The sequence below is a fragment of the Prionailurus viverrinus genome, chromosome D1 (genome assembly GCF_022837055.1).
Source record: "Prionailurus viverrinus isolate Anna chromosome D1, UM_Priviv_1.0, whole genome shotgun sequence".
NCBI lineage: Eukaryota > Metazoa > Chordata > Mammalia > Carnivora > Felidae > Prionailurus > Prionailurus viverrinus.
Genome location: NC_062570.1, coordinates 21,036,115 through 21,049,015, shown reverse-complemented (window position 1 = coordinate 21,049,015; position 12,901 = coordinate 21,036,115). Strand labels below are relative to the sequence as shown.

At 38.7% G+C, this 12,901-nt stretch overlaps 1 protein-coding gene across 2 annotated transcripts in view; it reads left to right on the top strand.

Annotated features, from left to right (window-relative positions):
- Positions 1-5,445, top strand: part of LOC125176878 (olfactory receptor 6M1-like) — a 31,921-nt gene extending 26,476 nt beyond the window's left edge. For both annotated transcript variants that reach the window (XM_047878787.1, XM_047878788.1), the window contains 2 exons: positions 239-601; positions 4,493-5,445. In XM_047878787.1, the coding sequence (XP_047734743.1) occupies positions 4,498-5,445 (948 nt within the window). In that variant the 5' untranslated portion in view covers positions 239-601; positions 4,493-4,497. The remainder of the gene's footprint in view (positions 1-238; positions 602-4,492) is intronic.
- The last annotated feature ends 7,456 nt before the right edge of the window (positions 5,446-12,901 follow it).

Below are 12,901 nucleotides of genomic sequence, written 5' to 3'. Positions count from 1 at the left end.
AAATATGATAAAATACGTTTATGTACTGAATTCTTCCACTATGATGATACTTTGATCTTACAGTTCTGTGATTTTTTTTTCTTTATATGTGTTGAAGCTGGTTATTAGGTATATACATATTTAGACGATAATGATGAATTGAGATTTTTAAAATCCAACAGCGGCCCTGTCAATCCCTAATGATTTTGTCTTACTGTCTGCTTTACCAGTTATTAATACAGATTTCTCTACTATGCAGAAATAGAACATTCCTATGAAACGTTTCGTAAGCCAAAATGGCAGAAAATGAAGATGCGATTGCCATTAATTTATACGGAAAACTTTTTGAGCATTCCAGGACGCCAAAAATAATCTCTCTTAGGCTTCTTTGATGCCTTCAGGACACATCTTGCTGATAGATGCACAAAATAAATCAAGATAAAACACAGATACTGGCAGACCCAGTTCAAAGCTGAGCTCAATGCGGACATACTGAGCGTAGTTCCTTGGGAAAAACGCTCTGCTCGGGCTGGGTGCTGCCTCTGCAATGGCTTGGCTCCCTGCAAAACACACACGGAAATTCTCACGGGATTTCTTGGCTCCTCTAAGACAGCAAAAACAGGTAACAATACATTGTCCATGAAAATGAAGTGGCAAAATGGGAACTTTCTTTTTTTTTTTTTTTTAATTTTTTTTTAACGTTTTATTTATTTTTGAGACAGAGAGAGACAGAGCATGAACGGGGGAGGGGCAGAGAGAGAGGGAGACACAGAATCAGAAGCAGGCTCCAGGCTCCGAGCCATCAGCCCAGAGCCCGACGCGGGGCTCCAACTCACAGACCGCGAGATCATGACCTGGCTGAAGTCGGACGCTTAACCGACTGCGCCACCCAGGCGCCCCCAAAATGGGAACTTTCAAACAGCAGGGGTTACTTGCACAGCCACATTAACTTTCTTGGGGATTAGTATATGTTTGGCATATACTTTTTTAAAAATCCTTTTATTTTCAATTTTTCCATGTTCTTGCCTTTTATATCTCTTATAAATAGAATACACCAGGAATTGTTTTTTAGTACAATATTACAAATGTATGTCTTTAAACAATTTAGTTTTTCTTTATTGTGAAAATTGATATATTAGAACTGATGTATACAGCTTTTTATTTCTATTTGTCCCAATTTCCTATTTTTCTATGTTTCTTTTTCCACAATTTCTTATTCTTTCTTTCTTTCTTTTTTTTTTTTTTTTTTTTTTTGGAATTGATGGACTGCTTTGACTGTTGGTATTTATTTATATCTTTGTTATAGTTGAGTTTTGCTTCCCTTATATCACTTTTTCCCTTCTATAAATTTGAAAATTATCTATTCTATTACTATCCTTTCAGTGAGTATCCTAGAAAATTTATTGGGGTTTTTTAACTTAAAACCTAAAAGACAGGTGTCTGAGTGGCTCAGTGGTTAAGCGTCCAACTCTTGATCTCAGCTCAGGCCTTGAGCTGAGAGTGGTGAGTTCGAGCCCTACTTTGGGATCAGCACTGGGCATGGAGCCTACTAAAACAAAACAAACAAACAAACAAACAAAAACTAAAGAAAACAATGTTTCATCCCCTCACAAATGATACAAGAAGTCTTTGGCTCCAACTTTCTTCTCCACATTTTTTTCCTGTCATCATCCATATGCCAATTCTAGATTAACTCCAGAAATTCAACAGTGATTACATTTAAAACAATTTTTTTAATGTTTGTTTATTTTTGAGAGAGAGAGAGAGAAAACGAGAACAAGCGGGGGGAGGGGCAGAGAGAGACAGAGACACAGAATCTGAAGAAGGCTCCAAACCCTGAGCTGTCAGCGCAGAGCCCAATGCAGGACTCAAACCTGCGAACCACAAGCTCATGACCTGAGCAGAAGTCGGACGTTTAACCCACTGAACCACCCAGGCGCCCCAACACTGTTAGTATCTTTTACAGAGAATTTCTACTTAGATTTATGTACATGTTTACCATTTCATTTCTTTATTATTCCTCTTCATGTCTTAAATGATCTCCATTATTTTCTTTATTCTTGAATTATATTTAGAAATTACTTTATCATTTGTCCCTTGACAGTAAATTCCTGAAGTTTTTATCTGAACTATATTTATTTTACGATGGAAGAGAATTTTACTGGATATCTAATTCTGCGTTGGCAGTTACTTTCTTGCCACACTTTAGAGATATTATTTAACTAATTCTTGGCTTTCATTGCTGCTGTGGAGAAGCCAATGGGTCATTCTCACTGCTGTTCCCGTAAAAGTGATCTACGCTTTCTTGCTGTTTTTCATATCCTCCCTTTGGTGCTCTGTTTCTCTGTAAATACCATCCAGCGTCACTTCCTGTGTTCTCTCCTGCAGGACACAGAATACACATATAAATGCTCCCATTCCATCGTTTCTATTTTTTTAACAAAATTCCATTCCTTTGAACACTCTTCCATACTTTGCAAGCTTATCTCTGTTTCATTAAAGAGGAATTCTTTAGATAGATCTTCCTATTTACTAATCCGTTTTTTTTTTAATTTTAGGGTGCATGAGATAACCTAGTAAGAGGGGTTTTTGTTTTGTTTTGTTTTGTTCTATTTTGAGTGCAGTTGGCACACAATATTATGTTAGTTTTATGTGTATAACATGGTGGGGGTTTTTTTTTTAATTTTTTTTTCAACGTTTATTTATTTTTGGGACAGAGAGAGACAGAGCATGAATGGGGGAGGGGCAGAGAGAGAGGGAGACACAGAATCGGAAGCAGGCTCCAGGCTCTGAGCCATCAGCCCAGAGCCCGACGCGGGGCTCGAACTCACGGACCGTGAGATCGTGACCTGAGCTGAAGTCGGACGCTTAACCGACTGCGCCACCCAGGCGCCCCTAACATGGTGTTTTAAATTCTATCTAATCCATTGTTTGTCTCCTCTCACCTCACTTGAAACAACTGAGTTGTTACTTCAACAATAATCTTTTTTTTTTTTAGTTCTGTAAGGTCCACTGGGCTTTTTTATTTTTATTATTTATTTATTTATTTATTTAATGTTTATTTTTGAGAGAGAGAGAGACAGAGACAGAGAGTGAATGGGGGAGGGGCAGAGAGAGAGAGAGAAAGACACAGAATCTGAAGCAGGTTGATGCCCAGGCTCGATCCCACAATCGTGGGAGCTGAAATCGAGAGTCAGATGCTCAGTGGACTGAGCCACCCAGGCTCCCAACACTGGGTCTTTTTAAAAGTCAATTTGGTAGTTTTTAAAAGACTTGATTTTTGTGGCATTCTCACTTTTAAAATTGCATCCTTTACTTCTTGAAATATTCCATATATAAGTGTACTATATAACACCTCTAACCATTCCAAATTCTGTTGTCCTTGTGCTAAATCTCTTATTGCATCATTTCTTTTCTTCCACTCCCATTTATAGCAGCACAATTGTTATCATGTTTGGAAATCTTTGTCCAAAAATTCTTTGTTTCTTCTTAATATCTGGGAGTTCTTGGTGCCTAAGTTGGGGAATTTTTCTTCTGGAAGGGATTTGCTTCTCCTATTCAGCATGCCTCACCCAGGAACACTTCACCTTCTCAAAGATTTGGTTCAGAGAGAAAGTATCAGGATTTGCTTTTCCAGCTTCACTGATACTCCAGTGCCGGATGTCCCGTAGAAATGTCTCCATAAAGGTATGATCACAGGGCAACCCTTCTCCCTGACGCTTGTTGGTACAAATCTGCTTTGGTTCCCTGCCCCTTCAGTTCTCTGTGTTTCCCTTACCAATTCTCTGTTTGGGCTGATTCTGATGCCAGCCACCCTGATCTTGGCTACTGGCTCTTGGCGCTCCAACTCCAGCCGCTGAAGCTTTGACACCTGCCTGCCTGGCCTCAGCCCCTCCTACTGTTTCTTTATTTGTTATTTATCAAATGGATCCAGATACTCTCCTAACTTTTGATGCAACCAGCAATGTCTCAGAGAGTGTGTCTTATCCAATTCTTGTTGTGGCTTAAGAGGATTCTTCATTTCAGATCATAATATGCTGGTCAGCCTTGATACAGGAATGATAATAGAATTTTTGTCTGATGACTTCTCTTTCCCCAATAAAGTATGATATGACGTTATCAGCTAAGATACCCATATTATTAAAGATTAAAGTATAACATGATCAAAATGACTTGAGTGAATTTCAGTTAATTATACACTTCAGTTAACTTGAACAGATTTGGATTTAAGGAAGGAAAGAGAAGAAATATATGCATGTCATTGAAGTTGAAAAGTTAAAGTTTAAAGGAACCATAGACTTTTTTTTTTCCAACCCATCAACTATGAAGATGAGAACTGAGGCCAAGAGGCTCATGTGATTTGCCTGAGGCCACATGATATGGTCAGAGAAAACACTAGGACCACACCCTCTATATTTGATATTTATATTAAATCTATATTTAATAAGATCATAGAAAAACCTGAAAGATGTCTTCAACTATTCTGCTTTTCTTTGTTTCTTCCCCCTTCCAGTTGAAATGGCTATGAGAAACCAGAGTACATTGAGTGAATTCACATTGGTCTCCCTTCCTGTCATCCAGGAGCTTCAAGTCTTGCTGTTTGTCATTCTCCTGCTGGTTTATATGCTCATCATAACGGGAAACATTGTCATCATTTCCTTAATATGGACTGATAATCGTCTCCAGACACCAATGTATTTCTTCCTTAGTAATTTGTCATTTTTGGACATTTTGTTCACAACTACTATTGCCCCAAAGTTGCTAGCTTGTCTCTTAGAAAAGAAGAAAACCATATCCTTTGCTGGCTGCATCACTCAAGTTTATTTCTACTTCTTTCTGGGGACTGTGGAGTTTATCCTCCTAGCGGTGATGTCCTTTGACCGCTACGTGGCCATCTGTAACCCCCTGCGCTATACCATCATCATGAACAGTAGGGTCTGTCTCCTGCTGGTTCTGGGCTGCTGGGTGGGAGCCTTTCTCTCAGTGCTATGCCCAACTATTGTGGTGTCCAGATTGCCCTACTGTCATAGAGAAATTAGTCATTTCTTCTGTGACATTGCCCCTTTACTACAGGTGGCCTGCATTGATACCCACTTCATTGAGATGATGAACTTCCTCTTATCTTCCCTTGTGGTCCTGAGTTCACTGGTGCTCACCACCACATCCTACACCTACATCATTTCTACCATCATGCGCATCCCCTCAGCCCAAGGACGTCAGAAGGCCTTTTCCACCTGTGCTTCTCACATCACAGTCGTCTCCATTGCCTATGGAAGCTCCATCTTCACATACGTGAGGCCCAACCAGAGCCATTCACTGGATTTTGATAAAGTGACGGCTGTCCTCACTACAATGGTGACCCCTCTTCTGAATCCTTTCATTTATAGCTTGAGGAATGAAAAGGTAAAGGAAGTCTTGAAAGAGTCAGTTAGCAGGATAGTTCCACCACATTCCAAGGGAACATAACACTAAGCAATTTCAGGACATGTAAGCTATGCTTTCTCTCTATAGCACCTTGTGCCGTATGAAGACTGACACCAAAGTACAACTGAAGTCTCAGAATCTGTCAGCAGGATGATTAACCATCACACATCATCAACAGTGAAGTATGGAAAACCAGAAGGAAAAAAAAAAGAATTCTATGTCTGTTCAGCCTTTGAAATATTTTTCAAATAGTAACATAGGATCATGGAAACACTCCAGGCCCTGAGTCACAAGAGCTAATGTCTAATATTTGTTTAGGCACTAACTTCAATGGACTTGGGAACTTAGTTACTTAGGTTACATGATTTCTCCAAGATTCCACCTGCCCATATGCAAAATGGTGGCAGGAATGTCTGCTCTGATTATTTTCCAGGGCACTTGTGGCTATAAAATGAGATCATTAAGGGGCGCCTGGGTGGCTCAGTCGGTTAAGTGTCCGACTTTGGCTCAGGTCATGATCTCACGTTTCGAGAGTTCGAGCCCCACATTGGGCTCTGTGCTGACTGCTTGGAGCCTGGAGCCTGCTTCGGATTCTGTGTCTCCCTCTCTCTCTGCATCTCCCCCCACTCACACTTTGTCTCTCTCTTTCTCTCAAAAATAAATAAACATAAAAAAGAAAAAACTTAAAATAAATAAATAAAATGAGATCATCTGTATGAAAGTAATATTGTCATCACACATAGATATTGGTAAGTAGAAAGTGAGGCATTTTTACCAGCCTGCCCCCACCGAGATGCTTCTCCTTTGATGATCTTGACTAGATTAAGAGGCAAGAGTTTTAATTCTGTTAGTCAATATGGACGAAAAAAGTTTAAAAGACTGGCAAATGCAAAGACTATCGAATGTTGCTCTAGGAAGAAGGTCTATCCTGCACACAAATTAGTATTGTGCCTGCTGTGGCACTGGCAGAGTCAGGTTACCTTTATCTTTATCTGATCCCATTAAGCATTTTATTTGAATTACTAACTTTTCCTTGTTCTGACTCTAAGTTCACCAAGCACCTTTGTATCTGTTTTTGCCTTCCCATCTAGCTTGCCTAGTTGGAGAAAATACTCATGGCAAAGGTTATCTAGCCATGACAATAAATTAATTGCTATTATTATTACTATTATTTACTATTAATAGTAAATTAATTACTATTATCTTTTTGATTAATGTGAATCTCATCTCAGATTCATTGTGATGATAAATAGAAATGTGCTGAATTTATCAACATCATATGACCCTACAAGGTATATATCTAGAAGGCAGCATCACCTTTTATTTTTATTTACTTATTTATTTGTTTGTTTATTTTAGAGACAGCATGAGCATGGGGGGAGGAGGTGGGGGAGTGAGAGAGAGAGAAAGAAAGAGAGAACCTTAGGCAGGCTCCACGCTCAACGCAGAGCCCAATTCAGGGCTCGATCCTACCACCCTGGGATCATGACCTGAGATGAAATCAGGAGTTGGACACCATCCATCCAGGTGCCCTAGAATCTCTTAGTGTTATTATCATTTCTATAACTATGTGCATAGCTTAGTTCTTCAAACTTTTATATTCTGCTGGGTCTTCCCAGGTGACAAAGGACAACCGAATTCTATACCCAGCATATCCAGGAAGAGGTAGGAAGGAGAGGGTTATTAGGAAGCAAGATTACAAAGAGGGAAGTAACCATGGAATTCCGATCTTGTTGCCTGAGAGAATAAGAAAGCCTGATTTACATCAAAGGGGGATGAGGTGTTCAACAATGAACTATAATCTTAAGAAATAAAGCAGGATTCAGCCCAAAGAAGAGAGCCCCTAACTTCCAGAATGGATCTGGTATTCACAGATATTTCTTGATATTATTACACACTGATGTGATACTTACAGATAAGTCATGTTTTTCTCCCATTGGACGTAAACAGTTTCACTGAACATCCATTTCATACAGGATCACTGTGCAACACAAAATACCAAACAATCCCCTGCCTTACCAAATTGAATGGCTGTTACCTCTTTACTAATTACAGCTTTACCTTACTCTGTCCCCATCCTTCTGAGAGCACTCAATCCAGAACAGGCTGCTGCTTCCTTAGACCCTCCCCAAAAGTTCCCAAAGAAAGCCTAAGTCCTATAATAAGTACACTTAGTGAGACATTTCACTCTCTCCACAGTTTGGGTTTTCCCTCACTGCAATGAATGATAAACCCAATTTCTTCAACTATAGATATACTCCCAGTAGACTTTGGGGTAAGGGCAATGACGCAGAGTGGGTTATAAGGCCCTGATGAAAAGCAGAACAATCCAGTTTCCAGGATATCTGAGAAACCCAAAAATAAGAAACAGTGGACAAAAACAGTAAGATGCAAAAAGGGACCAAGAAAAGGACCAAGAATGTACCTCAGGCACTTCATCACCCAATGAGTCTAACAGTCCCTGACGAGAAGAGATAGATGATTAAATGAGACCAGAGTTAGATTTTGTTATGTCTTTGCATGCCTAAATAAAGGGTATACAAAGCTGGGTTTTGTTTACCCATAAAATTGGTTTTGTGCTGTCAGTTATCAATAATACCTATGTTATTAAATCCCTGGGTTAAAGAACTCCATTCAGGTGTTGTTCATGCGAAACATCCAAATATAAGTGAGCACAACCAGTATTCATTTATGGTTTTTGTGTCAGATGCCTATGAAGGCGTCAGGTACAGGAACACTTGCAACCCAGACAATATGCAAAACAAATGGCCCCATATACAACTGCAGACAGATCTGTCTGAGTCACACTTTGTAATCAGAAGAGCCATCTTTTCATTACATCTTCCCCAAACCCTATTTTGATTTTGATTTTTTTCCTTTGGAACAGCCCACTTTTTAAACCCTATTGTCTTTTGCTCATGGGTCCAGACCCTACACCCAAAGAGATCTGTTTGAATTCATTTATGAATCCAACTTACTAAATTGCTTTCATTCACTAGATCTCATACAATTTTGCGACAATTGGAAGGTACCGTTACCTAAACTTGCCAGTTATAAAATCAGTTACTACTTTTTGAATGTCTTTTTCATTCTGTTTTCTTTTCGCCATTATCATTGGTCTAAGAGGAAGCAGACTGACAACCACCCCCAAATCCCTTGGAGAACTGTTCTTTAAACACAAGCTTATAGCCTATAAACTAAAAGGCTAAGTTGAAATTATTTATATGTTAATAATGTTTTTTCTATTTATCCACACATTTTTGACATCCTGGTAAAGATTGGATTTAAGTAGCGGTAACTGATTTCAGCCAAGTATTTAAATTTCCAGGATTTGCTTTAAGAAGACCTACATTCTATTCAGCTTACACAGTGGAGGTCTGGAGGAGGCAAAATTATGTTCACATGAGAAGTGAAATGCTTTCACTGGTATACAAAGGAAAGTCTATATAAGGTAAATATGTAAGTGTTTAGAAAAGGGATTTTCAACAATTCTGAATCTATTCATAGTTATTTTATACTTCAGAATCTCTTAAAGGCTATAAGGAAATGTCCCAAATAGTTAATGCTGATTAACTGATTGATATTTTAAATGACTTTTATTTTAATTGAAATACAGTTGACACACAATGTTACCTAGTTTCAAGTCTATACAAACACAATATATAATACATAAGCAAAATGTGTATTAAATGGCTTTATGTTAATGGTAAGGCTTCTGGTCAACTGTAGGCTATTAGTAGTTAACTTTTGGGGAAGTCAAAAGTTTTACATAAATTTTCAACTGTGCGGGAGGTCAGCACCCCCAACTCCCACATTGTTCAAGGATCAACTGTCCATTGTGACATCAAAACCATAAAATATCAGGGAGGAGGTAGGGAATAAAAGGGTAGAGTTTCTGTATGTGATCAAAGTTAAGATGTTATCAGCATCAAATAGTTGGATCTAACTATAAGACATTTTACATACACTTCATTGTAACCACCAGGCAAAAACCAACAGTGGATATCCAAAACACAAAGAGAAGGAAATCAAAGCATACTGCTATGGAAAACCATCAGTTCACAAAGTAAGACACCAAGGGAGGAAGAAAGGCATAAGGGAACCATAAAAAGCCAAAACAGAGAAGCCTGGGTGGCTCAGTCAGATGAGTGTCCTACTTCAGCTCAGGTCATGATATCATGGTTTGTGAGTTCGAGTCCCGTGTCGGGCTCTGTGCTAACAGAGCCTAGAGCCTGCTTCAGATTCTGTGTCTCCTCTCTCTCTGTCCCTCCCCGCCTGCAGTCTGTCTCTCACAAAAATAAATAAATGTTAAAAAATGTTTTTTAGAAAGCCAAAAACAACTAATAAGATGAAAAGGAAATGAAAATAAAATTGGAAAACACCATGGCAGTTTCTTATATAGTTAAACATATACTTACCATAAAACATAGCAATTCTACTCCTAGGAATGTTTCCAAGAAAAATGAAAATAAATATTCACATAAAAACATGGACCCACTGCTCAGAGGGGCTTGATTCAAAATGGACAAATACTGAAAACCACCCAAGTGTCCATCATCTGGTGACTAGGTAAACAAACTGTGATATATCTACACAATCTATATAATAGATAATCCTCCAGGAATACAAAAAAAGAAACTTGTGATACCAGAAACACATGGATTAATCTCAAAGCATCTGATTAAGTGAAGGAAAGAAACACAAAAGACTATACACAGTAAGACTGCATTTAGATAAAATTCTAGAAAATTCAAAATTACATTGGCAGGAAATGCGTTGGTAGTTATCAGGGGCAGAGGTGGGGAGGGGAACATTTTTGCTGCAAAAGGGTACAGGAGTGTTTCTAAGATAATGGAAATATTGTAAACCATCATAATGGCACTGGTGATATCTTCTGGTGAAGATGTGCCAAACCTCAACCACTGTACTTAAACTGGTTATTATTTGTACATCACACATCAATTGAAATATGTACATAGACATAAAATCTACATAAATAATCTATGTTTGGAAAGCAACCGCAAGCTTTTTTGTCAATTTCATTTTATTTTTGTTGCATAATCTTTATTTTTTAAATATAATTTATTTTCATATTAGCTAACACACAGTGAGTAAAGTGTACTCTTGGCTGTTAGGGTAGATTCCAATGGTTCATCGCTCTTACAGCTTATTTTAATACACTACGATCATTTCAGAAAAAAAAATGTGTTTGAAGTTTTCCAAGTTTCTAGTTCCCTGAGGTTTTAAAGCAGCTGTATAAGTTTCTCTTTAAATAAATAAAATAAACAACCAAGAGATTCTCCCAGGAGACCTTAACTTTATAACCGATTCATTACTTCAATTCTCATGTTCTGTGATTGCAGTAGTCATAATTAACCTTTTTTTATGCCATAATCCCAGATGCCATTGTAAACCAAATCTCTGAAGGTGAACACAGAATCTCATTAACTATCAAAGTTCATATTCAATAGAGGCAGAGTAATGTTATTTTCTGCAGAGAGTAAATAAAGACGGTTACATTTACAATCAAGTCACAATATCCCCAATGAATGAACAGGGGTGACCTAACAAAGGGTGACAGTTCAGAGAGATGTTCCAGTGAAAGCAAATATGAATTCTCCTGACAATCAGGCCCATGAGGGTAGAATGAGTTGCCTCAAGAAACAGTGAGTTTAGCATCACTGGACGGTACCTTGGTGGAGACATTGCAGGATATTTGGGGGCTGGCTGACTCATCCGCCTGTGGAGTTCTCTTCTGCTCTAACGTCCTGTGTTTGAATAATTCCACGTTTCTGGGTGCATCCACAGAAGAAAGAGAAATTCACTAAATAGAGAGGAAATTACATTCCTGCAGCTAAAACCAAACAAAGAGACAAAAACCCAACTGAAATTTGAGAAGCTTTTGGTCACTTTTGCCAGAGATCCAAAATAGAAGTCAGAGGACCTCCTCGTGATTCGGTTGTCTGGGACTCCCCCACTCATCGCCAAACCTCACTCTTCTGCTCTTCTTGGCAAAAATGTGCTTCAGAATCCACATCACTTGAAACTCAGAGGAATACCTGAGATGGAGACTCACTGGACGTGTAGCATGAAAGATTAAATGATAATATACCACTTGCATTCATCCTGGTGTAAGTCAGGATTTAAATTTTTCTGTGGAAATACAAAAAAGAACTGAAAAAAACTGATACAAGTTACTAAAAAGGACTGTTTTCCATTCAGAGGAAGATGGATGGAACACTTCAGCAAACAGCGAATAACCATTTGGTGTGGTTCTGAAAGGGCGGTTAAGTACCACGTGGGAAAACAGACTCAGGCTAAGACTGAGATTTACACAGAATCCAACACTGAAGCAATAACAGAATTTAAAGAAAAACGGATGGGATGCAGGAGGAAAAACATACCCAGATTTGAGTTTGTGAACATACTTGAATGGAGAAAATACCGACTGTGCCACAATCCGCGTGATGTAAGTATCCTATAATATGCAATTATCCGTATTTATATGTTAAGCAGTTTGGGTCTCACTACATTTGTTTACATGTATATTTGACGAATTAAAGTGTAATTACTGCTTTCCCAAAACTTCTACTGTCAGAAGACGTCAAGTATTAGAGCTCTACCCTAAGTCTGAAGATGAAAGTTTTTAATGTACTTCAGTTACAATTAAACTTTGTCACATTTTACTGACAGCAGCAAAGATCCCCAATTATCTCTCACCCCCATTCCCCACTACATCTTAGTTCTTTTCTGTTTCTGCTTCCCCATCCCCATGTTCTTAACAAACATGTACTGAACGCCAAGTATATAAACATTACTGGGCTGGGCCCTAGCTGAGGACCTGAACCTGGAGTGTCATCATCCTCACGTTAGAGAGAAAACAGTCAAGAAAGGGTACTTATGAGTCTCATTAAAGGCCACTCACTCAAGTGGCCACAAGAGAAAAAAGTAAACCACACAGGTTCTCCGACTGAAAATCTGCTATGATTTTTCCATTAGTCCACATTTATCTCACTAAATCCGGCATCTTGAAACATGCAAATATGCAATTCAATGCCATTTTTTAAGGATCCACAAATGGTAATGAAGAAAAAAATCTCCCCTCCCCCAATGAAAGCCTTAAGTTGGCAAACTTATAATTAAATTGTCAGACACAGATGGTCTAATCCACAACCATTTCCCCTTAGACATGATGGGCCCTGGAGAGCACAGAGGTCATCTAGAGAAGACCAACTTGGCTTCTAGAGAAGCCAAGTTCTTTTCCACTATCATGAACTGAAGAGACTGCCCAAAGGAGAGCAATGCTACAGCTTTAGTTCGTCTCAGAGAAGTTTATTTGACCCTTATTCAGCAGAACAGAAAGCTCTCCAGGCCCCTTTTTTCCAGTCCTATATGACCCAATGACAACCACGGCAAAGAGCAATTCTATTTGTGTCCAACCCTCCCAGATTCTTGTTATTAAAACCTGGCACGGTGTTTTTGAAGATCCCAAACTGTC